The sequence below is a fragment of the Zootoca vivipara genome, chromosome Z1, assembly GCF_965207765.1.
Source record: "Zootoca vivipara chromosome Z1, rZooViv2.hap1.1, whole genome shotgun sequence".
Classification (NCBI taxonomy): Eukaryota; Metazoa; Chordata; class Lepidosauria; order Squamata; family Lacertidae; genus Zootoca; species Zootoca vivipara.
The window spans coordinates 2963150-2987904 of record NC_142583.1 but is presented as its reverse complement, the minus strand read 5'-3'; the positions used below and the strand labels follow the sequence as shown (position 1 = coordinate 2987904).

General features: G+C 42.4%; 1 protein-coding gene across 5 annotated transcripts in view; it reads right to left on the bottom strand.

The window, feature by feature from the left end:
• The window catches only part of LOC132592688 (uncharacterized), a 46231-nt gene extending 23589 nt beyond the window's left edge, over positions 1-22642 (bottom strand). Inside the window, exons 1-6 of one of the 5 annotated variants that reach the window (XR_015946927.1) lie at positions 22541-22642; positions 21567-21711; positions 20441-20522; positions 18175-18299; positions 5191-5335; positions 1893-1934 (exon numbers count right to left, since the gene is read on the bottom strand). Coding sequence is in view for 1 of the 5 variants with exons in the window: in XM_088657401.1 (XP_088513527.1) it covers positions 1893-1934; positions 5195-5335; positions 18175-18299; positions 21567-21569 (311 nt within the window). In the remaining 4 variants the exon portion in view is untranslated. The remainder of the gene's footprint in view (positions 1-1892; positions 1935-5190; positions 5336-18174; positions 18300-20440; positions 20523-21566; positions 21712-22540) is intronic. The other 4 variants (XR_015946925.1, XR_015946924.1, XM_088657401.1 and 1 more) reach the window with 4 other exon arrangements.
• Positions 22643-24755: the final 2113 nt, after the last annotated feature.

Below are 24755 nucleotides of genomic sequence, written 5' to 3'. Positions count from 1 at the left end.
ATCTGATGGGAGGGCATTTCACAGGGCGGGTGCCACTACCGAGAAGGCCCTCTGCCTGGTTCCCTGCAACTTGGCTTCTCGTAACGAGGGAACCGCCAGACGGCCCTTGGTGCTGGACCTCAGTGTCCGGGCACAACGATGGGGGTGGAGATGCTCCATCAGGTATACTGGACGGAGGCCATTTAGGGCTTTAAAGGTCAGCACCAACACTTTGAATTGTGCTCGGAGCCAATATAGATCTTTCAAGACTGGTGTTATGTGGTCTCGGCGGCCACTCCCAGTCAGCAGTCTAGCTGCCGCATTCTGGATTAGTTGTAGCTTCCAGGTCACCTTCAAAGGTAGCCGCACGTAGAGCGCATTACAGTAGTTGTAGCGAGAGATAACTAGAGCATGCACCACTCTGGCGAGTCAGCCTGCGTACCAGATGGAGCTGATAAACAGCTGCCCTGGACACAGAATTGACCTGCGCCTCCATGGACAGCTGTGAGTCCAAAATGACTCCCAGGCTGTGCACCTGGTCCTTCAGGGGCACAGTTACCCCATTCAGGACCAGGGAGTCCCCCACACCTCCCGCCTCCTGTCCCCCACAAACAGTACTTCTGTCTTGTCAGGATTCAACCTCAATCTGTTAGCCACCATCCATCCTTTCCAACTGCCTCCAGGCACTCACACAGGACCTTCACCACCTTCACTGGTTCTGATTTGAAAGAGAGGTAGAGCTGGGTATCATCTGAATGCTGAATTTTCTTGGCAAACCACTCCTTGCCCCCCAAAATGGGAGGTTATTACTCTTGGTATTAAAATGGCTAAAAATAAATAAAATCTAAGATATGCAAATCTAAATAAAATTATGTAAAACCAGAATAAACTTAAAATTCTGAGTTCCCCTGGCAAAACACAGCATTCTCTTTTGCCTTCCTTTCTGCATGAAACACATCTGTGTTTAGCATAAACAGTTATTTCTCTGGAATAAAAATTAGTACCATATTGAACAATGAACATTTACATAATTTTACATGGGGGGGTATAAAATTATGTACTGTGATCCTATAATCATTTACTTTGCCATAAATCCCCTTGAACTCAATGTACCTTACTTCTGAGTAGATATGTATAGGATTAGAAGCAATGATAAAAAATATATATGCAGAGTATAATTGAAGGCAGAGTATTAATTTTTATTCCTTCGCTTTAGCAACATTATGCTCCCTGCAGAAAGCTTTTACGGCTTATATAGGGTATTAATTGCAGCCAGTCCTATAGGTATGTTAGCCTGCTTCTGCTATCAATAACAACTCCTAAAGGGGAATCGTGGCTGGTTTTTAGATTTTGTTATTGAAACACAGTGAGCAATATTTGCCATGGTGAATTTTCCACCCCTGACTGTTAATGTCTATTACAGTATACACTGTAATAGCTGTAAAAATTTACCACCCTCTGTGTTATAAACCACCAGAACATGGAGCCTAATGTAATTTCCTATGGTAATTTCCTGTGGTTTGATTCATCAAAAGGATAAGATAGATGTGTGCCTTTTTCCAGTTAGAAGATTAATAAGCAGCATTCAACTGCAACATTTTAGGCTAGCTGCTTAAGTTCTATTTACTGATTACACAGAGTTCTAAATAAATATCACTCTAAACACCACATTGCATTATAAATCTGCTGTGTGTATGAGCTCATCATTAACATCACTCCATTTATAAGGGCATAGGACTGTTTTTCTTCACATTGCCAGTTTAATTCATAGGACCCAGACAAGGGATCATTTTAGAGATAATTGGCAGTCAGGACTAATACTGACCACTATTTAGCCACATTGCTTCAGAGTAGTAGCTAAGATAAGTTAGCAGATGTAGGATATATCTTTGGATAAAGGGAGCAGTGCTTACCAGGGGTGCCTTGAAGAAGCTGAGCAGAAGGGTGGTATATTTCTTCCAGGAAGGCACAAAAAAGTACATCAGGAAACAGAAAATGCAGAATTCAACATCTTGAGAATCTCCACTTTCGTTTTATGAGAAAACAAGTTTTGAGCCTTTATAGTTGCAGAAATGCCTTCAAAGTGTGTGCGGCGAATGCATTTTAAAATCTTAGGTGCCAGAGAGATGGTTGAACAAGATTTCCAGCTTGGGGAGGGGGCGTTTCCTCATCCCACCCCAATACTCACAAAACTAGAATATTGTGGGAAATGAAAACAATTTGCAAATGCAGAACAAGAGCTATAACCTTAAGGTCTGCAGATTGTATAATTTCATTTTACTTGTTGCAGACCTTGAATTTCCCGGGCACAGAATTTTAATTCAGTGGACATAGCCTGCTGATAACTCCTTCTTTCTCACTTTCTTTGCTACGTGGAAGGATGAGGCATCCAGAAGAATTAAACAGAATCACATGGGGCAAATGGGAAGACAGAAGAATTAACAGCTGCAATGATGCCTGGAACATACAAGCGAAGCTGCCCACAGCCCTTGTGAATATTCAGATGCTCAGATTGGGTTCATACATGGACTTCAGCATGCATGGTGAAGGATGAATACAAAACAGGGCAAACACATTTAAGATATAAAGATTTCCTAGATTACTTTTTTTTCTTTTTTGCATGTGCAGGTTTTTTTGATGGAGAATTGTTTTATGTGCACATTCATTTTGAACACTCAACACTTTGTCAGTTTGCTGCACAAGTAATCCTTTAAAAGGGCAAGAATATCATGAAGCTGGGGAAAGATTCAGCTGCCTGCTGAGAAACATACAGGGGGGAGAGAGAAGGTCATAAGGACTGAGGCTATAAATCTCGGAAAGTTATTGTTGAACCAATGTAGAATTTCTCCGTGTTTTGCGTTAAGTTTAACATGGCAGACAGTTCTTGTGTGGTGGCAGGACCTAAACCAAAGTTTGCTTTTCTTCTCAATCTTCCTTGAAATCACAGAGGCTCAGGCAGAACTGCCTGCTTCCTTCAGGTATAAGGGGGATTTCTTAATGCTGCTTTGTGATATGAAAGCCAGGCATTATCGTCCATAAAATTTGCATGAAAGTGCACAGGCATCAAACTCAACAGCTCTGAAGAAATAGAACCTGTTTTCTGGGTCAGGCTGTTCCAAAGAAGTAAGTCCTGTGCTTCCCTTGAAGGGTACCTACAGAGGGGTTTCCAAAGTAACCACCTCTGTTCTGGGCCTGGGGCATCCCTCAAGCTGTGGAATTCCCTCCCCACAGAGGTGCAACTAGCACACACATTGGATAGTTTTTGTCCTATGTTGAATATGCACCCCTTTTCCCTTTCCCATGGCATCGGAGAGGTGTATATTTTAGGACCCACCCTATTGTTCTGATTGTAAATTGTTTAAACTGATTTTAACATTGCAGTTTTACATTCTTGTAACTGGCCTTGGGACCTTATAGTGAAGGATAGGGAATAATAATAATAATAATAATGGCAGCATGGCTGTCTGTGATATTCTCATAGAATTGTAGAGTTGTAAGGGACCCAAGGTTCATCTAGTCCAACCCCTTTCCAATGCAGAAAAAGGGTTACTGGTAAAGAAATATTTGAAATAGTTCACTGCTATGACCATGGTTGCGATTATGGTCTTTACATTTTATATGGTTTAAATTTGCTTTAAATGTTGCGAGCAGCCATGAGAAACTATTGTGATTTGAATACATAAATAAATAGTTGGCCATGCAGCCAGCTTGGAAGGGCCTGGTGTGTTTTCTTGTGTAGCAAGACACATTTCTCCAAGAGATAAGTTGAGAACAGAGGGATGTAGGAAGGTGCCTTATGCTGAGCCATTAAGTCATCTAGATCAGTATTGATTTTCAGTATGGCCGTGGAAGGAATTCTCCAAGGTTTCATACATAGAACACCAAAATCCTGGCGACTCGTGTGTGTGTGTGTGAGAGAGAGAGAGAGAGAGAGAGAGAGAGAGAGAGATCTCCAAGCTTCAGTGCCTATCTCTTAAACTCCTTCTCACCACCTTGTTACCCAAGCAGAAGTGATCTAAGAGACCCAAGAGAGAAATGACAAGTGCCAGTCTAGAAAAGGAAAGAGCAAAGAGGAAAACTTCTTTAAAATGTGCCTGATTCATTAAAGACCTTGCAAAGACTTTGACACCAAACTGGGAGGTGTAGCTAATACAACGGAAGAGAGAATGAGGATTCACTCTTGGAGTCCCTTCTAACTCTACAATTCTATTATTCTCTTGTGCTAGTAATACATGTGAAAAGGATCCAGAGGTCATAGCAGACCACAAGATGAACATGAGTCAACAGTGTGAGGCAGCAGCAAAAATAAGTAAGAATAGTCTAGGCTGCATCAACAGAAGTACGGTGTCCAGATAAAGAGAAGTAATAGTATCACTCTAATTCTTCCTTGGTCAAACAACACCCGGAATACAGCGTCCAGTTCTGGGCACCACAATTTAAGAAACATATGACAAGCTGGAACATGTGCAGAGGAAGGCAACCAGGATGATCAAGGGTCTGGAAACCAAGCCACATGGGGAAGAGTTGATTGAGCTGGGTATGTTTAGCCTTGAAAATAGGAGACTGAGAGGAGACATGAGAGCCATCTTCAAATATCTAAAGGGCTGTTACGTGGAAGATGGAGAAAGCTTGTTTTCTACTTCTCCGAGGACTAGGATTCATGCTAATTGTTTCAAGCTAGATTCCGACTAAACGTCTTACTTCTGATAGTAAAAGCTGTTTGGCAGTGGTACAGACGCCCATGGGAGGCTGTGGACTCTCCTTCCTTGGATGGCCTTCTGGGATGGAAGCTTTAGCTGAGATTCCTGCATTGCCGGGGTGTGTGGATTAGAGTAGCCTTGGGGTGCCTTCCAACACTATGATTCTATGGGATGTTTAATTGCTTAAGCATAGCAGTTTGACTTTCTTTATTGAACTTGGTATTGTTTTTATCTGCTTCAAGAAGTTCTAGCACAAGTGGGATGAAAATGTTTCTCCCCTGCAGCCCGCCACACAAACCCAAAATCAGTTCCATAGGGTTGAGGGACCCTCTTGAGAAGATTTCGGGGGCACTGTTGGTGCAAGGGGGGGAGGAAATAAAAGTGCTGATGTACCAGAAGATCTCCACTGGCGCTGTTTTGGATGCAACCCTTCGTCTGGGAAGCTGGGTATGGATTTAATGAATGGAACAGGCACACAATCCCATCCCTTCAACAGGTAAGAGTTACTTACTTACTCATTGCGTGGATATGCGCTGAATATTAATGATGCACTTGTGGCAGTGAAAGATGGCTTTTCTTTCACATCTGGTTCAAATAATTTCTCCACCTTGAAGCATTCGACCTGTGCAGCATCACAGCTGGTGGAGAGTCCAAGTCTGCAGAGTAACAAATTTGCAGCCTCTGAGAAGATACGATTACATCTCAGTCATTTGACATGATGAAGGATTTAAGTCCTCGTGTGGGAATTCCTTTTTTTTTAAGAGACGCTATAAACATTAAGGAAATATTAAAGATGTTATCCATGGGCAATAAAGCCATGTGCCAAGCCTAGAAAGGCCATACCAAACCTTCAGCTGGGCTAAAGTAGTAGCAACTCTATGCATGTTTATTCTGAAGTGTTCCTCCATGGGATCAACTGAGTTTCTTCCAAGTGAGCAGGTTTAGGATTGCAGCCTTAATTTATCATCAAAGTTTGTTCCAATGCCTCTAGACAGGTTAACAGTATGTGATTAAAAATTTAAACCACATATAAAAGGCTTAACTGTTATATAAAGTAAATTAGAGGAGCTTAATCCTGGTTGCTCAATGCCAAAGATTGGTTTTTAATTGGGAGGGTAGTTAGCTTTTTCTGTTCTCATGCTTTAAGTGGGCTAGGTAGGATTTTTCCCTGAAATAGATTTCCAAATGAGTATTTTAGTTTTAGTTTATTGCTTTTTATATAACTTGTCTTAAGGGCTTTCTTATTTCCATATTTATTGTGTAAATACTTTGAGACACCTTAGTGGGAAATTGTGGGTAATATTAAGAGCGATAATAATGTTTGCAATTAAAACAATTTCCCACTCCTGAAATATATCCAAACTTTGACAAACCTTATTTGATAACATACCATCATCAATGTACATGGCATTTTACACAATAATATTAAAAAAGATGAGATCCTTCAAAAATATAAACTTCATTTAGATATAGAGGGATTCCAAGCGGAGGGGGAGACTACAGTAAGGGTGGTTGAATCTTAAAATTTTGGTTTCAGTTTCTGATTCCCCGCCCCAGCCCACATTCAGTTCCACACAATTCCACATCAGTATGTGACATTTTAAAAGTACTCATGAAAATTCATCACCATTTCAGTGGCAATTTCTCCTCATATACACATATCTGCAGGCAATTTTTGTCTAATATACTCAATTTTGTATATAGTACATTTTGTGTATACTGTTTTCGCTAATATATGCATTTCCATGTACAATTTACTCTAGAACATGCATCTTTCGACACATTACTTGATTAAAGAACAACACTGCAAAATTCAGAGAAATGTGAATTTCAAAGGATAGCTGCAGTTTGGTTCCTGTTCTTGTGCATCTTTGGAAAGTTGTCTTTAAATGTGAAGTGTACCAAATTTCTCCCCCATGCCCAAAAGAATAATAGGGAAGAATGTCACAGTTATGCCACATTAAATTAAAATAATAATAGCAGCAGAAACAGAACAAAAACAAAGGCGTCTTTGGATCACAGAATTGTAGAGTTGGAAGGGACTACTAGAATCATCTGGTCCCTGCAATGCAGAAATCTTTTGCCCAATCTTTTACTTGAACCCATAGCCCTGAGATGAAGGATCTCATGCTCTGCAAACTGAGCTCTTCCCGGACTTGAGAGAAAGAAGACAATATTTCAATTGATCTTTCTGCCAAAGGCATGTCTACAACAGAAAGTCTTCTCTATGTGTGGAAGCTCCAAACACAATTTAGAACTCTGATCACCTACATGTGTCAAGAAGGCTCCCTGCTGCAAACATCATTGTCAATATGACATCAGTTGGAGGGGGGGCAGAGCTAAAGATACAGCCCCAAAAGCTCTGGTTTCAACACATTTGCCTTCTGCACATGAGGAACACATGAAGAGGTGTTAGATGTGAAAAGGAAGCAGGCTAAGCAAGCCTCCTAAGCTGCAGAGTACCACAGTCTGGGAGTTTCAGCAGAGAAGGTCCAACTTGTGTACCCCACCAATTGCACCTCTTTGGGGGGTGAAATATGGAGCAAAATACACCTTTTGCCTATCATCCATGCTGCCACTATTGTGGAAGGGGATTTGTTGGCTACCCTACCTCCTACCTACTCCCCATTATGATGGGCTGGGAGTGGGAAAGAGCTTACCCTTGTTTTAAATGGCTGTAACATGCCCTGGGATGTTAGAATTAATGGTGATGGTGATGGTGATGACTTAAAAAAATTATACAGTCTATTTTCTTCTACAGGTGTGATGAATCCCAGATGGGAGTAATGGTACCCCATGTAATAGGAGCACATTAAATCCCAGTTTCTTGGTCATATTAGGGTATGGCCAGAAGTGCTGTGTGTGTGTGTGTGTGTGTGTGTGTGTGTGTGTGTGTGTGTGTAGAAGTTTTCAATTATCCTGTAATATCTCAGAAATGTCTGGAAGTAAAATTCCAACTGGCATGTCAAGAATTGGAAGCCTCAGTTGGCACTTCTGAAATTATTCATAGTGAAATTTTGAATACATCCAAACTCCACCAGTTCACATTAGAGTTGAGACATTATGCCAAAGTCTGGCAGAGTGTGAAGAGCTCAGCAAACATATGGCTGCACTGGAGGAAGTCTAAGCAGTAATGACCAGAGTGATGTGGTTCAACAAGGTCACACACTCAACCAGCATAGATGGCTGTTTTTCTAATCTCAGAGAGGTTACAAATTCCAACCAGCGCAGCTGATGTTATGTAGGTGGGAGACTCAAATGGTTTCCATGTTGCCTCCTTTTCAGAATGGCCCTGCTCAGCGTGAGGGGATTCTACAGCTACAGATCACAGCATTAGGTCTCTATGAACAAGAACACCAAGTTTTCACAAATTCGTCTGGCTAGTCTCACAATTGTGGTGCAAAAATTATGCATCTTTCTCAGACTTTTTGCAACGAGTGGTGATAAAATACTGGCAGTGCTTCTCTCTAAGGGCTAGCAGATGAGACCGATCTGTGAACCAGTTTTGCCTCTGTCTTCTGATCACTAGGGGGGCTTAGGGAAATCACTATCTCCCAGCCTCAGGCCGGAATCTGTAACTCTAATAATAGTGACCTACCTTCTAGGGTTGTTACAGAGATTACGGGGATAATGCTTTGAACACTCTAAGGTATTATTAGAACAAACATTTCTGTAAGTGGTTTCCATCACCAGAAGAATAATTGCAGCATGAATTGTTTTGTTAATTATTATATTTTGCTGTTCTTAATCCTGAACCTCTGGGCACTTCATTCTGGTTTGGTCTACTTGGGGGATAGTTGGAATAGGAAGCAAAATTCTTTCCTACATATTCTTCTTTTAGCTTCTCAATAAATTAAATTGGTGGTTTTGACGTTTTTCTGCCTACTTGCTCCTCTATGTCTCTAAACAGAGCTTCCATGGTCTTTTCTGATACAACCTATCTTAGTGTTTATAAGGTGGTAGAAGTCGTGGAACTTATCAGCCAGCTTGCCAAGGTCAGCGTATGAGTATAGCCCCGCTTTATTAGACTTTGGAAGAGTTCCCATTTGGAGGTACGTTTTCAAATGCATAAACCTCACTTGGTAAAATACCACAACCTTCTAGCAACTTCTAAAGCAAAAAAATAAAAATAAAAAAGGCCCCTGCCTTCACCTCATTCATCAACATAAATCTAACTTGGATCACCATTTATGCCTCCTCCCTCGGCAGTTGAGCCGACACTCAGAGGTAATTGCTAAATTTCTTGTCTCCGGGGAGCCCTTCATAGGGACTGCTACTGTACCAGCTCAGTGAGAGTCATTCCTATCTTATTGGGCATTTGCCAGTAAAAAAAAAGAGAGACTTTCTCTATAAAAGCCACAGAGTTTTAAAACTAATGACGACAATAAATAATTCCAAGGAGACCCTCAGCTTGCTTTTTTACTCTCAGTCTGGGATCTCATTACAAAGGAGAACAAAGTTTGACCACAACCAACTCAAGCCACATTTTGACAAAAGGATGACACAGTCATGCCTCTCAGCAGGATGTCACATTTGTACCTCAAATAGGTGGGGTGCAATTTGTTGTTGTTTTTTAGAATACAGAATCTTTTTTTAAAAAAAAATCCACCTTTTCCATGAAGCTTTTGCTTTTTCACAAACGCATGCACTGGTCTTCATTCCCAACTGAAAAGGACCCTAAGGTTGCAACCCTGTTTATCTGCTTACTTGGGAGAACAAGCCACTTTGAACTCCATGTTGCTTATTTCAGATTAAACATGTGTAGGTTTGCATTGTCTGTAAGTATATATAACTGCAGCCACTCACATTCATACTTTTTTTTACCGTTCAGTAGACCCTGATGTTGGGAAAGATGGAGGGCACAAGGAGAAGGGGACGACAGAGGACAAGATGGTTGGACAGTGTTCTCGAAGCCACCAACATGAGTCTGAGCAAACTACAGGGCCTGCTACTACCTGCCAAGAATAAGCCCCTTTAAGAAATGTTGCTACCCAATTTCATCCCTCTCAGTCAAATGTTTTTTTCCTTTCCTTTCCTTTCTTTTTTCTTTCCTTTCCTTTTCTTTTCTTGTCACACTAGGTTCTTTGCAAAAGAAGCTTCCTCCAATATTTAATGGGGGGCAAAGGCACCTAGGCCTCTAGGAGTTGGCTGCTATGCCTAGGACAATTCAAGAAAGCAAAATATTTTTTCCTTGTTTTCCTCCTCTGAAAACTAGGTGCGTCCTATGGTCAGGTGTGTCCTTTGGAGCGAAAAATACAGTATATATAGAAGTCCATCTGTACTCCTCAAAATAACTTAGGTTCTTAATGAGGCTTGGCACAGAAAACCAACTATAAGTATTGGGGGGGGGAGCATACCAGAACCTCTGTAATTCAAAACATCATGATGAAAATCGCTTTGAAGTCCAAGCCAGGGACTGCAGGTTTTTTTTCTCAGTCTTCTTCAGTCCAGACTATGTCTGTTTATTGTCCAAATCTGATTATTTTATGAATCAGATATTTCCGGCTATGAGAGTGGCTTTGGAGAGTGCCAGCCGTATTGTGCCCTGACCCAGTGTCCTGCTGCTTGCACCTTGATGCAAGCTGACAATCTCGGACAATCTGTGGGTCTATGAGACAGTCCTCCCCCACCCTGGGGAGTCTGCCAGGGCTAATTAACCCCATTATCAGCCCTTAATTACTGGCACGGCTGGGGTCCGATCGTGTGGGAGTCAGCCATTTCTCACTGCCGGAAACAGGAAGCTCTAGTCAATAAACCATTCGGATGTTATTCCTTCACTTAATTTTCTTTATTTTTTGCAACCACCGATCTGTTCAAACTTTCGTCTTCATAGTTCTGTGTGAAATAATTTCCCCTGCTGTCCACATTCCAACAATTCCATTTTCAATTTCTGTCAACAGGAGCCATAATACGTCACAGTTCCAGACCAAAAGACACCATTAGTTCCGGGCAGCCATCCAGAATTCCCCTCCGTCTCGCACCATCTCCCAACATGCTGGTACCACTGCAAAAGCAAAGTAGCTCCAATCAAGAATTATTTCCTTCCTTCCACGGAGTAGATAGCAGCAGTGTTCTTTCAAACTTGCTTATTTCAAACCGTTGCCTTTCGGGGAAGGTTTACCAGGTAAAACTGCAAATACATATATATCAAAAGAGAATATAAAAGGCTCACCTCCCCTGGGGCTATACAATTAATCCATCAATTAATTCAATGAGTGGGTCAGTCCTTTGTACTGTTGTTTCTGCTCCTCAGTGATCTTTAGTTTCATTTTCTAACCAAGGAGATATTTTAACTGCGTCACAGTCCACCATTAATCCCGGGCAGATATCCAAAACTCTGTCTTGGCCTCCTTCCAGCTGTTAATGAGATGATGCCTCCATACTGAAACGATAGCTCCTTTCCTTTCATCTTTCTCTTAATGAATCATAGTCAAAATTTCACGCAGTTCGTTTCGTAAGATAGCATCCACTAACATATTTCAAGCCATTGTGTTTTGGTCCCGAAAAAAGTCTTTCCCCAGATCAAATCCTTCTCGGTTGCTGATTAAATTAGTAAGTTATTTTATCTCCGCTGGTTCAGAGCATGCCTGTTAGTTAAGTATGATTTTTTATCTTAAAAAACAGGTGTCCGGTGCTCATGGCGCTGGCTTTGGAGAGTTACCACAACCATGCAGCTTACACCCAGCGTCCCCTGCCCCCTCTTCCTTCTGGATGGGCAGCAGGTATTGGACTATCTGCAGGTGGAGTGCCCCCCCCAACCCTGGGGGTGGGGTTGGGAGGATAATTACTCCCATATTATCCTCAATTACCAGCACGGAAGGGCTCCAGTGTAATTGGCTTTTGTTTTCCTTTAGGTCTCAGTCCAGGCATCCCCAAACTGTGGCCCTCCAGATGTTTTGGACTACAACTCCCATGATCCCTAGCTAACAGGAACAGTGGTTGTGGAAGATGGGAATTGTAGTCCAAAACATCTGGAGGGCTGAAATTTGGGGATGCTTGTCTCAATCGTTTGAGAGCTATAGATCACAAAATGGTGAAAGAACATTTTGTAGAAGCCTATAATAATAATAATAATAATAATAATAATAATAATAATAATAATAATAATAATTTTTTTTAAAAAAATTATATCCTGCCCATCTGAAGTGCTCTGTTTTAGGTTTTTATTTCAGTGGACTCAAGCAATGCTTAATTCTTCTCTGGATTGCATTGAAACTACACCTGGCTTCCCCCTGAAAATCAGCTGCTAGGGGTTGAGAGCAAGACACAAGGAAATATGGGAATATTTTCAGAGCTAAACTGCAAGAAACTTGCTAAGTGCCTAGAAGCCCTACACAGGCAGTTAATATTACAATTCTTCTTAAGCAGCCATTTTCCCGTCCCTTCCCATTGTGCCCCGCCCCTTTCCCTGCAAGGGTTCAGGTGAGTGCAAAAGGCCTTGGGGCGCAGCAGGCTTTGGGGGGGCTGAGGGAAGATGCAATTCCAGTGGGTAGGTTTTCTATGAGGATTGTGTGCACTGAATTCTTTAAAATCTTTGTATTTGTACCATAGAGATAGAAAACTGTGGTGGCTTTTAACCTTTACTCTTTTTAATCTGTTCCAATTAGCCTTTTTGAGGCCCTGCTGTTGTATTTGGGAGTTCTTCTTTACAAAGTATTCCAGGAGCCAATCTCACAGCACAATGATAGCCCCTTCTGACCTTGGATTATATGAATCTGTGTTTATGTTTATACTTTGCAGAAAACTCAAGAACAGGTCGCTGCTCCCGAGCCAGTATGGCATGGAGTAATGACTGTGAGAGCGATAAGAGGAAATGATGGACGATAAGCGAGATGAGTAGGTGATGGGGTAAGTGGCAAGTGTTTGTCTTTCTTGTATAATGTATAGCCCAACACTAAGTGACCATGCAGCTGGCATGCTGAGAAAATTTTGCATAGACCTGCAGTTACATCGGGGGAAAGAGACAGAACGGAAAGCATAAGCGAGCAAGTAGTTTGAGACACTGGACTTAATGATCTTTAGTAAGGGGGGGGGCAACAATTTTCACAATAATTGCGCTTGCACCAGAGCTGAGCCTTGTTCACTTGCTTTGCAAGGCTTCATGCAAGTGTCAGTGGTAATTAGCAGCACAAAGTTAGCAGCAGCTTATGGAACCAGACCATTAGGACAGTGCAACCCATTTCATATCAAGGACAAACTTAGTTGGTCTCTAAGGTGCTACTAGAATGAATTTTTAAATTTTGTTTCCATTTCAATGTTGCATTGCTGAAATGTATATTCCCTTGAACTCTGCTTAACTGAGGTCTTGACAGGAGCTATTGTTCTCCTTCCAGTGATCACTATTAGTCATCTTGTCTCTCGTGTATAATTGATCAGACATGAATATCATGTTCTTCACTTATTTCTCATCCACAAGAAGGAGCAATGCAGACACGAATTTCTCCATCAAGCAGACATCAAGGAGAAGCTGGACATTCTAAGGAGAGACACAGTTTATGTGTTTACTTAAAATGTAAATCTTAGGTTGCAGAAAATATGTTTGAGGTTTCTTTTGTGCAATTAGATTTGTTTAAAGAGAAAACGGAATTCTTCATAAAGGCCAAGAGTTACTGTATCATATGTTTTTAGAAATGCTTACTTTAATTGCAGTTTAATGGTTTTCGTTTCTCTCCTATGTGTTTTGGGGAGGGTCTGGCAATGACTGACAGTTGGCATTTTCAACTGTTCTTAAAAATCACTGGCAGTAGTTGGTTTTTTCATTGGGACAGGTGTGTGGAGAACACAGAGAGAGCAGTCAGTGTGGTGTAATCTTCTGTACCAAATACATCAGCAAAAGAAATGAATCCAGGTATCTCTTACAATGTAGAGTGCAAAGCTAAGTGGACTATGGGTCTAATTCAGTATAAGGCAGATTCCTGGGAAAGGTGCAGAGGTGGTGAAGGGTTGAGCTGCTGTACAAACACACACACACCATTTCATCATTACAGATCTACCCATGAACCCGTGTGTGTGTGTGTGTGTGTGTGTGTGTGTTTCTCATTCATTCATTCACTCACACTCTCTCTCACACACAAACATGACACACAGTACAATATATGGATTTATGACTACAGATCATACCCTGTCCCATTGGTCAACATTCTCTCTTTCTTTTGCAAAAGTCATACATACAGACAAACAAACACAGACACAGCTCACCATGCAATACAAGATCTCTCCTCTTTGAAGAGGGGAGACTTTGCGAGCGGGATCCACTTCCCACACTAAGCAGGGGGGCGTGTTTTCGGCCCCCTGCTCCAGCCTATCCCTGCTGCCACGCCAAGCCTCTTGGCTGGCCAATAGGGCCGGCTGGGGGCGGGATTTGACTACATTTAAGCCAGCATGGCAGCATTCAAATCCTCTTTCTGCTGTTGTGGGTCCTCGAATCGCAATATGCTATTGCCAGAATGTTTTCGCTGTTAATAAAACTAATATCATTTATGTACATTATTGGGGTAGCCACAAATCCATTCATAACCATATCTGCTCAGCAATAGATCCCATTCAGCAGTTTTCAGTTTCTATTCAGCCTCCTTCATGCTTAAAACAAGAGTAGATGTGGAAACTTAGCAGACCAAATGGAATCAGGGAAATTTATCTTATTTACATAGGAAATGCATTTTGCTACTGATGCTACCAAATGAAAGGTCTTTTGTGAGATGGGCTGGAAAGAGCCTACATTTTGTCCTATCCAGCAGAATAAATATTCAACTTTTAAGTCTGCCCGTCAATTAGCACAAGCATTCTGAAAATAGAAGGGATGGTGGCAATTAGTCTCTTGGTGGATGTTTGCTTCATGGAAAACTTGTGTGTTTGAAAATAATCCAAGCTAGTTAGATGATCTAAATATATCTAAATTTCCAAGGCTTCTACTATTGGATATTCACAAATGTGTGGCTTAATATACACTGAATTTAATTTTTTGTAAAACAACAACAATAACAACTTATTATTTATACCACCGCCCATCTGGCTGGGTTTCCCTAGTGACTCAGTATTATGCAACAAACAAATAGTACTAGCAGAAATTAGATACTGTATATTCCTGCGTATAAGACTACTTCTTAACCCAGGAAAATCTTCTCAAAAGTTGGGGGTCGTCTTATACGCCGGGTTGTATTTCTTATACAGCGAGCATATCCCAAACTCTATATTTTAACTGGAAAAGTTGGGGGTCGTCTTATATGCGGGTAATTGATTTCAGTTCACCAAAGCTTAGGAAATTATGGATATTTTCTGAGAACAAATAAGAGCAGGGTAATAAGCAAAGTTATTGTTTATTGCCTATGGAAAGTGACTTAGTCCACATTGCTTAACATTGCTTTCTACAAGAAAGAAGCTTCCACCTAAACATTAGGAAGAACTTCCTGACTTCCTGACAGTAAGAGCTGTTCGACAGTGGAATTTGCTGCCAAGAAGTGTGGTGGAGTCTCCTTCTTTAGAGGTCTTTAAGCAGAGGCTTGACAGCCATATGTCAAGAATGCTTTGATGGTGTTTCCTGCTTGGCAGGGGGTTGGACTGGATGGCCCTTGTGGTCTCTTCCAACTCTATGATTCTATGATTCTATGAATTTTGGATCTAGTAGACCTAATCTGTAAGGGACCCAGGTGGCGCTGTGGGTTAAACCACAGAGTCTAGGGCTTGCTGATCAGAAGGTTGGCGGTTCGAATCCCTGCAACAGGGTGAGCTCCCGCTGCTCGGTCCCAGCTCCTGCCCACCTAGCAGTTTGAAAGCACATCAAAGTGCAAGTAGATAAATAGGGACCGCTCCGGTGGGAAGGTAAACGGCGTTTCCGTGTGCTGCTCTGGTTTGCCAGAAGCAGCTTTGTCATGCTGGCCACATGACCCAGAAGCTGTCTGCGGACAAACACCGGCTCCCTCGGCCTATAGAGCGAGATGAGCGCCGCAACCCCAGAGTCGGACACGACTGGAGCTGATGGTCAGGGGCCCCTTTACCTTTACCTTTAGACCTAATCTGAGTCAATTTGATTGATATTTTTGTTGCGTATATTTTAACAATCCCAAAGTTTGAGAGCCAGTGGCACAGACATTGTAAAAGTGTGATAATCTGTTGTAGAACAACCCCGTTGAAGATAATAACAGTGGTTACCCGGACCTCGTTGCTGGCTGTGAAGGGGCCCCCATGACAGCTCAAGCTTCAGGACTCAAAAATGTAGGTCTGTCACTGTCCGGAGGTGGTGCCATTCACTGCATTGGCAGCACTAAAGTGACCTCTCTGAGGCACAGGCCTAGGCAGTGTGTGGGGAGGTCCTGGGCTGCCCAGGCAACAGCTCTCTCTCAGCCTCAATTTGTGGTCCAAAGGAAAGCAGGCTTCTGGAGTTGCTGGAAGGAAGCCTACAATCTGCCATCCAACCATTTTAGGGACTCCATTCTGGATTTGCTTAGGGTTTACTCCTGAGCCTTTTCTTCTCCCAAATATATCCTGCAAGGCCGTGTAGGTTTAGGACCAGAGTCTTTTATTTCCTGTAAGGGCTCCCTTTCCAGGTTGACAAGCCACATCTGCACCAAATCCATCACTAATGCACTATTACTGTGTCCAGAACATGTTGCAGAATACAGTCATATTAAAACACCAGTCTGAAGAAGCCCATAAAATGCATTCCTAATCGTTCTTTGGGAACTGGCTTCGACATCTCATACATTAGAAAAGCCTTACTGGGTTTGGTTTCAATCAAGAACTTCCACATTGGAGATCCCTAATGAACCAAATTGCGTCAGTGCAGGTCAGGGGATCGGCAGTGATTTTCAAATTGGATCGGCTTGGATTGGCTATGCTCCAGTTTCCAACTAAGAGTGCAGTGTTGTAGGCAATCCCTGCTGAAGGTAGGGCTTGAAGACAGTGCTACAAGGGGGGGGGGAGGTCACCTGATGTTGTGGTGATGTTTGACAGGTGATCAGCCCCATCCATCTTTCAAAGTGGTGCTCCGGGATGGGTGACCTCAGGATACAGACTCCTGGGCTGAAAAGGTTGCCCACCCCTGCTTTGCCCTACTTGTCCCCTCTCCAATATTCACTTAAATGATAGGATGGCTCTTACATTACAGTGGTACCTCAGGTTACAAATGCTTCTGGTTACCAACACTTCAGGTAACGAGCTCCGCTAACCCGGAAGTAGCTGCTCCTGGTTGCGAACTTTGCCCCAGGATGCAAACGGAAATTGTGTGTCGGACGTACGCGCACAACGGGAGGCCCCATTAGCAAAAGTGCATCTTTTAGGAATGGTTTCAGCTTAAGAATGGACCTCTGGAACGAATTAAGTTTGTAGCCAGAGGTACCACTGTAGAAGCAACACACGGTCCCCCAAATGATTTAAAGCAAATCTGCGAAAAACATTGCTAGTTGTCATGGTGTCAGCTAGATACTCTTTTAGCAAGTGACATCATAGTTTAGTATTACAGTGGAACCTCGGTTTATGAACACCTCGGTTTATGAATTTTCGGTTTATGAACACTGTGGACCCATCTGGAACGGATTAATTCATTTTCCATTACTTTCAATGGGAAAGTTCGCTGCAGTTTATGAACAGACTTCCGGAACCAATTACACCCATGCTTCAGTTTATGAACGCTTCAGTTTAAGTACTCCGCGGACCCGTCTGGAACGGATTAATCCACTTTCCATTACTTTCAATGGGAAAGTTCGCTTCAGTTTATGAACGCTTCAGTTTAAGTACTCTGCGGACCGTCTGGAACGGATTAATCCACTTTCCATTACTTTCAATGGAAAAGTTCGCTTCAGTTTATGAACGCTTCAGTTTATGAACAGACTTCCGGAACCAATTGTGTTCATAAACAGAGGTACCACTGTAGTCTCATGTAGACTGAATAACTTAAGGAGGTGTTATATAATTTTCGGGTGCAGCCATGGAGAGAGGACATGGAGTGGCAACAGGATCCCTTGCTGCTTCAACTGCTGCTGCCACCGCTCAAGACAAGTAAGTGCTGACTCATCCACCTGCCCAAGCTTGCCATCGGCAGCACTGATGGGGGAATTAGGGACCTTCTGGGATCAAATTAGAAGCCAGGATGGCTTTCGTAATTCCGTGACTACCCCAGGAAAATCAGAACACTTGGAGGGTATGGTCTACTCACAAGTAATCCCACTAAGTTCAATGGGACTTACTCCCGGATAAATGGGCACAGAATTGTAGCATGAATGATCTAAACACACCTGACTCAGGGATAACGGGGACTTATTCTACTCCAGTAAAAGGCATCTGAAAGGAAGCGAGAAAAAAGGGATCGTATGGAGAGGCAGCAGGCAGCCGCCTCTGCAGATAGATTCTTTGGGCCCATGTGGCCTTTAATTGTTTCATTTTGCAGTTTTTTCATGGCACAATGTTTAGAAATTACTCTTCTAATCTCACCTCATTTCCTGCACCACATTAATGGCCAAGGCCTAACTCAAAAAGTCAAAGAAAGGGTCAACAAGATTACCCTTCTCTTTTCACACTGGCCTCTCCTGGCCAGTCTGTTACTATACGATCGACTTCGTTTGGCACAGCCTGGGTTTCACAGAGCGCTGCTGGCAATGGCTCACTGGCCTCCTCTGTTCCATCTGTCTGCAAATAAACAGAAGTCAATCTATGGGGTCTATTTTGAAGAGATAATTCTCTCAGGACCAGTTCTCCTCAGACGGCGGTCAGTGAAGCCAGCCTGAATTTCAAAATTGTTCATGCAGTACTTATAGCTAGCTAAGCTGCTGTGAAAGAACCAGTCATAGGTTTGGAGGACTCCGGGGACAGCTTATTAGAAGACAGGGGGCATCATGAGCTGCATGATAATTAGAAGAGTTTGCAAAGTACTAATGGTTTTATGAAGGAACAGTGAATAGGAGGGGAAAGCAAAGGGAAATCTTTTAACAGAATGTAGACTTCTGCTTCTTCTGCCAGCCAATGGAAGGTTTACAGTGTTGGAGAAGGAAATAACGTTTGAGTTAGATGAGCAACGAGAGCAACCCTGGCCTCACTACGTACAAAGTGAGCCACCCCTATTTGTGGTAAGATTTCTGGGGGTGTTCATAGGATTTGGATGAATTCTGAACATAGCTGCCAAGTTATCCCTTTTTTAAAGGGATTTTCCATTATGCTGAATAGGCTTCCTCGCGAGAAAAGGGAAAACTTGGCAGCTATGATTCTGAATCCTGAGCTGAAGTAGGGTGCGTGGGAAATATTTTTGACTTGTCAAAAGCAAAGCAGGTTCTGCATGAGGTAGCACAAGTCTAAGTGGGGAGCCCTAAAGTGTCTTGGGGCAGCATCTCAGTGACCCAGACGTCCCCAAAATGCTATGCACCTTCTGAAAGTAATGGCTTTAAGCTTACCTCATAAACCACATGGAATAACACTAAGATGGGAGACAGTGAACACTAGACTGGGAAGAGAAAGGAGGAGGAGTTCTGTTGTGACTAACTTTTAATTAGAGGGAATGAATTTACCCCAAAAGTGAATCCCTTTTAGTTCTTCCCATACCAATATAAACTTTAAAGGTGCCTAGCATAAAAGCCTCTGGATTTAATTGTCTTTAGCTCAATGGTTTTTCCTAGGGACACCAATTTTCAGACCAATTACCCACAAAATACTAGATTGGGATAGGTAAAAACAGAACCAAACCGTAATGGCTGACATTGTAGCAAAACCACAGCAGCCATCCTTCTGAAATTTGGCCAGATTCATGCCCTCAAGAAAGGATGAAGTTACGGATGTTTCCTTGGGGCGGGGGGGGGGGCGTAATGTAAAGGGGCTCAATGCAAAATCCTCTGGACTTACTTTCCTGTAGTTCAGTAGGCTTTATCCACTCTGGAAAGGCTGGGATATCTGCAAATTCCACTCACTTCTTCCCAAAGAACAAAATTAAATAAGATCTCAATAGTGAATGAGGGGAATGAAACGGATGCAGATGAACCACCTAAACATTAGGAAGAACTTCCTGACAGTAAGAGCTGTCCAACAGTGGAATTTGCTGCCAAGGAGTGTGGTGGAGTCTCCTTCTTTGGAGGTCTTTAAGCAGAGGCTTGACAGGCATATGTCAGGAATGCTTTGATGGTGTTTCCTGCTTGGCAGGGGGTTGGACTGGATGGCCCTTGTGGTCTCTTCCAACTCTAGGATTCTATGATTCTAACCTTGAGGCAAATCAACCAGCCTACGAACTGCCTTGGACCAAATGGGTAGCCTGGCTCATGCATCTCATGCCCCCAGGCCTGCTCCCTGGTGTTTTCCATACTGTTACTGATTAATTATAACCTTATTTGGAGTGTATATGTCTTACTTTTTACTATGGGTTATTCATAATTAAGGATATTGATGGTAATGTATGTTTGATTTAATAATAACAACAATGCTCCATGTCCACCTGATGTTCTAAGTGGCAATGAGGGACAGGGCTTTCTCAATCAACATGCCTGAAATGAGGTTGTGCTTGCCTACTTGCTTGCTTTCTGAACCTTTAGTATTTCCAAACACTCTAAGTGGTAGCATATCTTGCTTGGTTATTCACTTGTGAGTGGAACTAAGGTTCCTCCCTGCCTGAAAACCCTCAGATAATGTTAATGCAGCTAGTGATTTGATAAAGATGATCGGTGAAGCAGGGTAGAAATGGCCTGGAATATTCAGCAGGTAGAGGATGAGTTGCTGCACTGGTAGGAGAAAAATGCAAAAGTGAGCTGAAGCCGTGCGCACTGTGAACATGAAGAGCATATGGTACATACGGTACACTACAGTCCCAGACTTCAATATTCACCAGCCCACCACAGAAGGCACTCAGGTATATATATAGGCCTCTTCAGAGGACTAGGAATGATACAGGCAAACCAGGGATTAAATTCAGGTCTTGTATACAGATATAAGATACATTTCAATACAGTGATCTCCAGAGCAACCATACTCAACAATGAACATAAGTGCAAGATGATAATTGCTTCTGCTTCCAAGGTGCCAATGAAGATGCCTACCTTCTTCCTTCATCTATATATATAAAAATGTAAACTGGCCATGTCCATTAGTATCCATGTTTCACCAAAACCGCTTGACCGATTGCGTTCAAATTTTGACACAATGCTGCATGCAAATATGAGACCAACCCCGTACCGTTTTCAAAGACAGATGTCACACCTGTGCCAGGTAAAACCCAAAAAAACCCATGTTTCAAAACACACCACTCAGACAAAAAAAATGCATTCTGGGAAAAGAAACAGGTTGCAAACCAGCACCCTCTAGCAGCAGCTACACTGGTACTCATAGCTGCCAAGTTATCCCTTTTTAAAGGGATTTTCCCTTATGCTGAATAGGCTTCCTCGCGAGAAAAGGTAAAACTTGGCAGCTATGCTGGTACTACACCTATAAAACCTTCCCTCTCAACAGCACCTCAGCTCTTGTTGGCCAAAGCCTTTACAGACTAGGCTGAATGGAGGTACTGACTTGCCTGGGTGGGGGTTGGGGGGAGGGGACAGGACGGGACAGGACGGGATAGGTCAGGACATGGTGGGACCAGTCACAGGGATGAACCAGGGGGTGAGGGAAGAGGGAGTGTGATATGTCATAGGTCAGGACAGGGTGGGGGGAAATCACAGGGATAAGCCGCGGTGGGGGGAGGGGAGGGATACGTCATGGATCAGCACAGGGTGGGGGGACTGACAGGGATGCACCTGCGTAAACAGAACATGTGTAAAACAGGGAGACTCTGAAGGTGAGGGGAGTCTGAAGGGGGACTCTGAGTCTCCATTTAACAGACTGAGCCACAGCAACGCATGGCAGGGCCAGCTAGTATATATATATATTTCACAACAGCCTTCCCCAAATTTGTTGAGCCCATCATAATGCTGTTGGTCACCTCACCATGATGTCAATGTGTAGAGCAGCTCCTTCTCATCCTCACAAAAGCCACTTGGGAAGGAACTGGTTGGGAAGATCACCATCTCATTGGTACAAAGCCAGGTTGATCTTGGTTGTTTCTGAATTTCCAATGGTGTTTTTTGAGTAACTGAGAGTTTAGAAAGGGGAGTCATTGTCATGTCATCTGAAACCAACATCATTCAAAGCCAGAAATGTAATGTACCTTTTACCTAATAGTTTAAACTCTCTCTCACACACACACATGAAAAGTTTGGTTTTTCAGGAAAGTGTACGCACCATGAATACAGAGCTGTTCACTAGTAATTCTCTTCATGAAGATTTAATGGATGAATCTAATTCAAATTCCCCTAATGGACATACAGAAGCACTGAATTTTTCATTCCCAACCTGCATACATTAAATTTTCAAACAATGGCAATAGCCCTTGAAACAAAGATGACAGATTTTACATTAAACAAGCTCTTCTCTCACCTCCGCCTTCACTTCCCCCTGCTCCTTCTCCCTCCTCCTCCTCCTCCTCCTCTCTCTATCTTTTGTTTATTCAGTGTTTGAACTCCAGGAAACCAATTCCTAACCTGCAATATCTCAATTCCAAAAATGACTAAACTGGGGAAATGATTAAACAGAGAAAGTATTTGCGGGATTGTTTAAAAATTAAGTTTTACCTCAACTGAAAACATCCCATCATAAAATTAAAATAATCAGAGCAACATCCGCCTGAAGTGGATATTGTCAAAAGTAAAATAGTTGTCTCTAAGTGAAGTCTAGTAAGTTGAAAGCCTGGCTGCAAATCTATCCCTTCGACAACACTGTACATTATTTAGATTACATTCTGCACCTGATTAATGACAGCAGGAGATCAAATGTTAATAGCTTAAGAATCTCCTCTGCTCTCTGCACATAAGGGGTACTTTAAAGTGCACCATAATTTCACAATAATAAATAAGAGCTCTCACCTAAATTATACAAGCATTGTCCTTTGGTTGCTGCAGAAGTGTCTATTCAATGTGGAGTTTTTATTGCTGGTTTGTTCGGTAGAAGATTCCCATATATGGTCTATGAGACAACCAGAAGGGGAAATGATGTGGATTGCAGAAACATTTAATTCACATTCCTGTTCTGCTTTCTGTACAGCTTTTGAGCTTATGGCAGCTGTATTCTACAGGCTATATGTTTTGTATTATCAAATGCTGCAAAATGCCTACTTGAAATGTCAAGTAAGACTGTGCAGTAGAGCAATGGGACTATATATTATGTTATATAGAGCATAGGGAGGAGTCGCTATGAGCCAGAGGACTAAAGGACAAAATCTGATGAATAATGAAATTAAAATCAGATGAAATGAAAGTTTGCATTAGTGATGGTGCAGAATTTTGTGATTACTGACTTCAAGGTACACATTTGCCCACCTTATAATACTCGGCTGTATTATGAAGTGAGTAGAATTTCTCCCATAAGTTCTTTTATGTCCTGCTTAGAAGGTTCCACATGCACACAGCTCCTTCATAGGGAAGAAAGCAGAAGTGTTTTAAATTTAACCTCCTACTCTTGATGAAATTATTAGTAAACTAGGTAACTAGGTATAAAGTAAGTGACACTTGATCTTCTGAGAAAATAGCTGACATTTTGGGTCAATGATAGATTTCTTGTAAATATCATATATGTCCAGATCTAGAACCCTTTCTTGTTCTTCTGTTCATTGAAGCAAAGACAGCTGGATTTCCAAGCTGTCAGTCATCATGAATGGTACTATGTGTTGAATGCAGTGAAATGGACACCCCAGTGGATAATACAAAAGTGTGTATGTGTGCGTCACTGCACAGACTGAGGGAGACAGATAAGGTTTTCCCATACATTCAGCAAGAAAGCTTCTAAATACTGGCCTGACTCTAAATTGAGACAAGGGGATCAGTTTAGCTCTACCTTCAAGAGATGCTGCATTACATTCCAATTTCTTTTCAGACATATATATGGATTATTTCCAGGGTAGAGAGAGAGGTTGGAAAATAGCCATAATACTTATGGGTAAGTCAATAGGCCATCCAATCCTTGGTTTTCCAACAAGCAGGCTGGTCATAGGTTAATTTATGTTACACATTTTTTAATTTGTCAAAATAGAGTCGTGCAATTGGAGCTCCAGGCTCCCCTTCCTTTCCCCATAGTCATCCTGTATAACTCATATGTGTCATGGGTGTTGTTGTTTTTAACATGGCCTGAGCAGCAGCTGTTGTGAAACTAGCCTTTTAGAACATCCCATCATGCCTGGGCCATACACCTTTAGGGGCAATAAATTAGAGATTCATTATATCAGTAAGTCTGGACGCTGCAGATTCCTAAAGTCGAAGTGCCCGTTTTCAACCAGATACAGCATCTGCATCAAGTCTCTTGCCAAGCCAAGAAACCTTTTGATCACGTTGAAAAGGAAACCCCCAGAGTTCTGTCATGTGTAGCCTTTGCAATCGAGTCCTCCTGAAACATCATTCTAGAGTGACTCTGTCAAACAGTGATCTCATCTGGAGTGTGACCTTTCTTTTCAGCACCTCCATGAGTTTCCATGCTTGCAAATGTTTAAATTTCTCACTGTTTCCTCTGTGCAAATGAACATTTTCCCATGTTTTCCTAAGACTTCAGCCTGGAGGCAGCTCTCAAGGAAGCAGAGCAAGGCAACCCTAATGTTGTGGGGCTGTACCACTTCAGTCTGTAGGAGGGTTCTGTTCTTGACAAAACAATTCCCTAAACAAAGAGAAATGGTTGTCATGACACCACATGATTGACATGGAGATTACCCTGCCTGCCCAACCTCTCAGACTCTTGGGAACCTGCAATGGCTTTAAAGCCCTTTTGCTCTTTGCGAAATGCTTTTGGACAGCCCACGCCCTCCCATATGAGCCTCTGAAGTAGTGCCACCCTCCATTTCAATATCAGTCAAACAATTTTTAAAGGAGGGGAGAAGGCTGCTTGAACCCCTTCGCAAAACTGATGTTTGAAGCAGCCTTCCCTCCTTTAAATATTTCTCATTCAATTGTTTAAAGATTGGGAAGAGGTTGCTTCGAACAGGGTTTCTGCAAAGCACTTAAAACCCTGTACTCCTGTCTGAGACTGTGGGGATCCTCTTAAGGCACTTTGCAACAGTGCTATTTGAAGCAAGCACAGCAGCTACTGCTTCTTCTA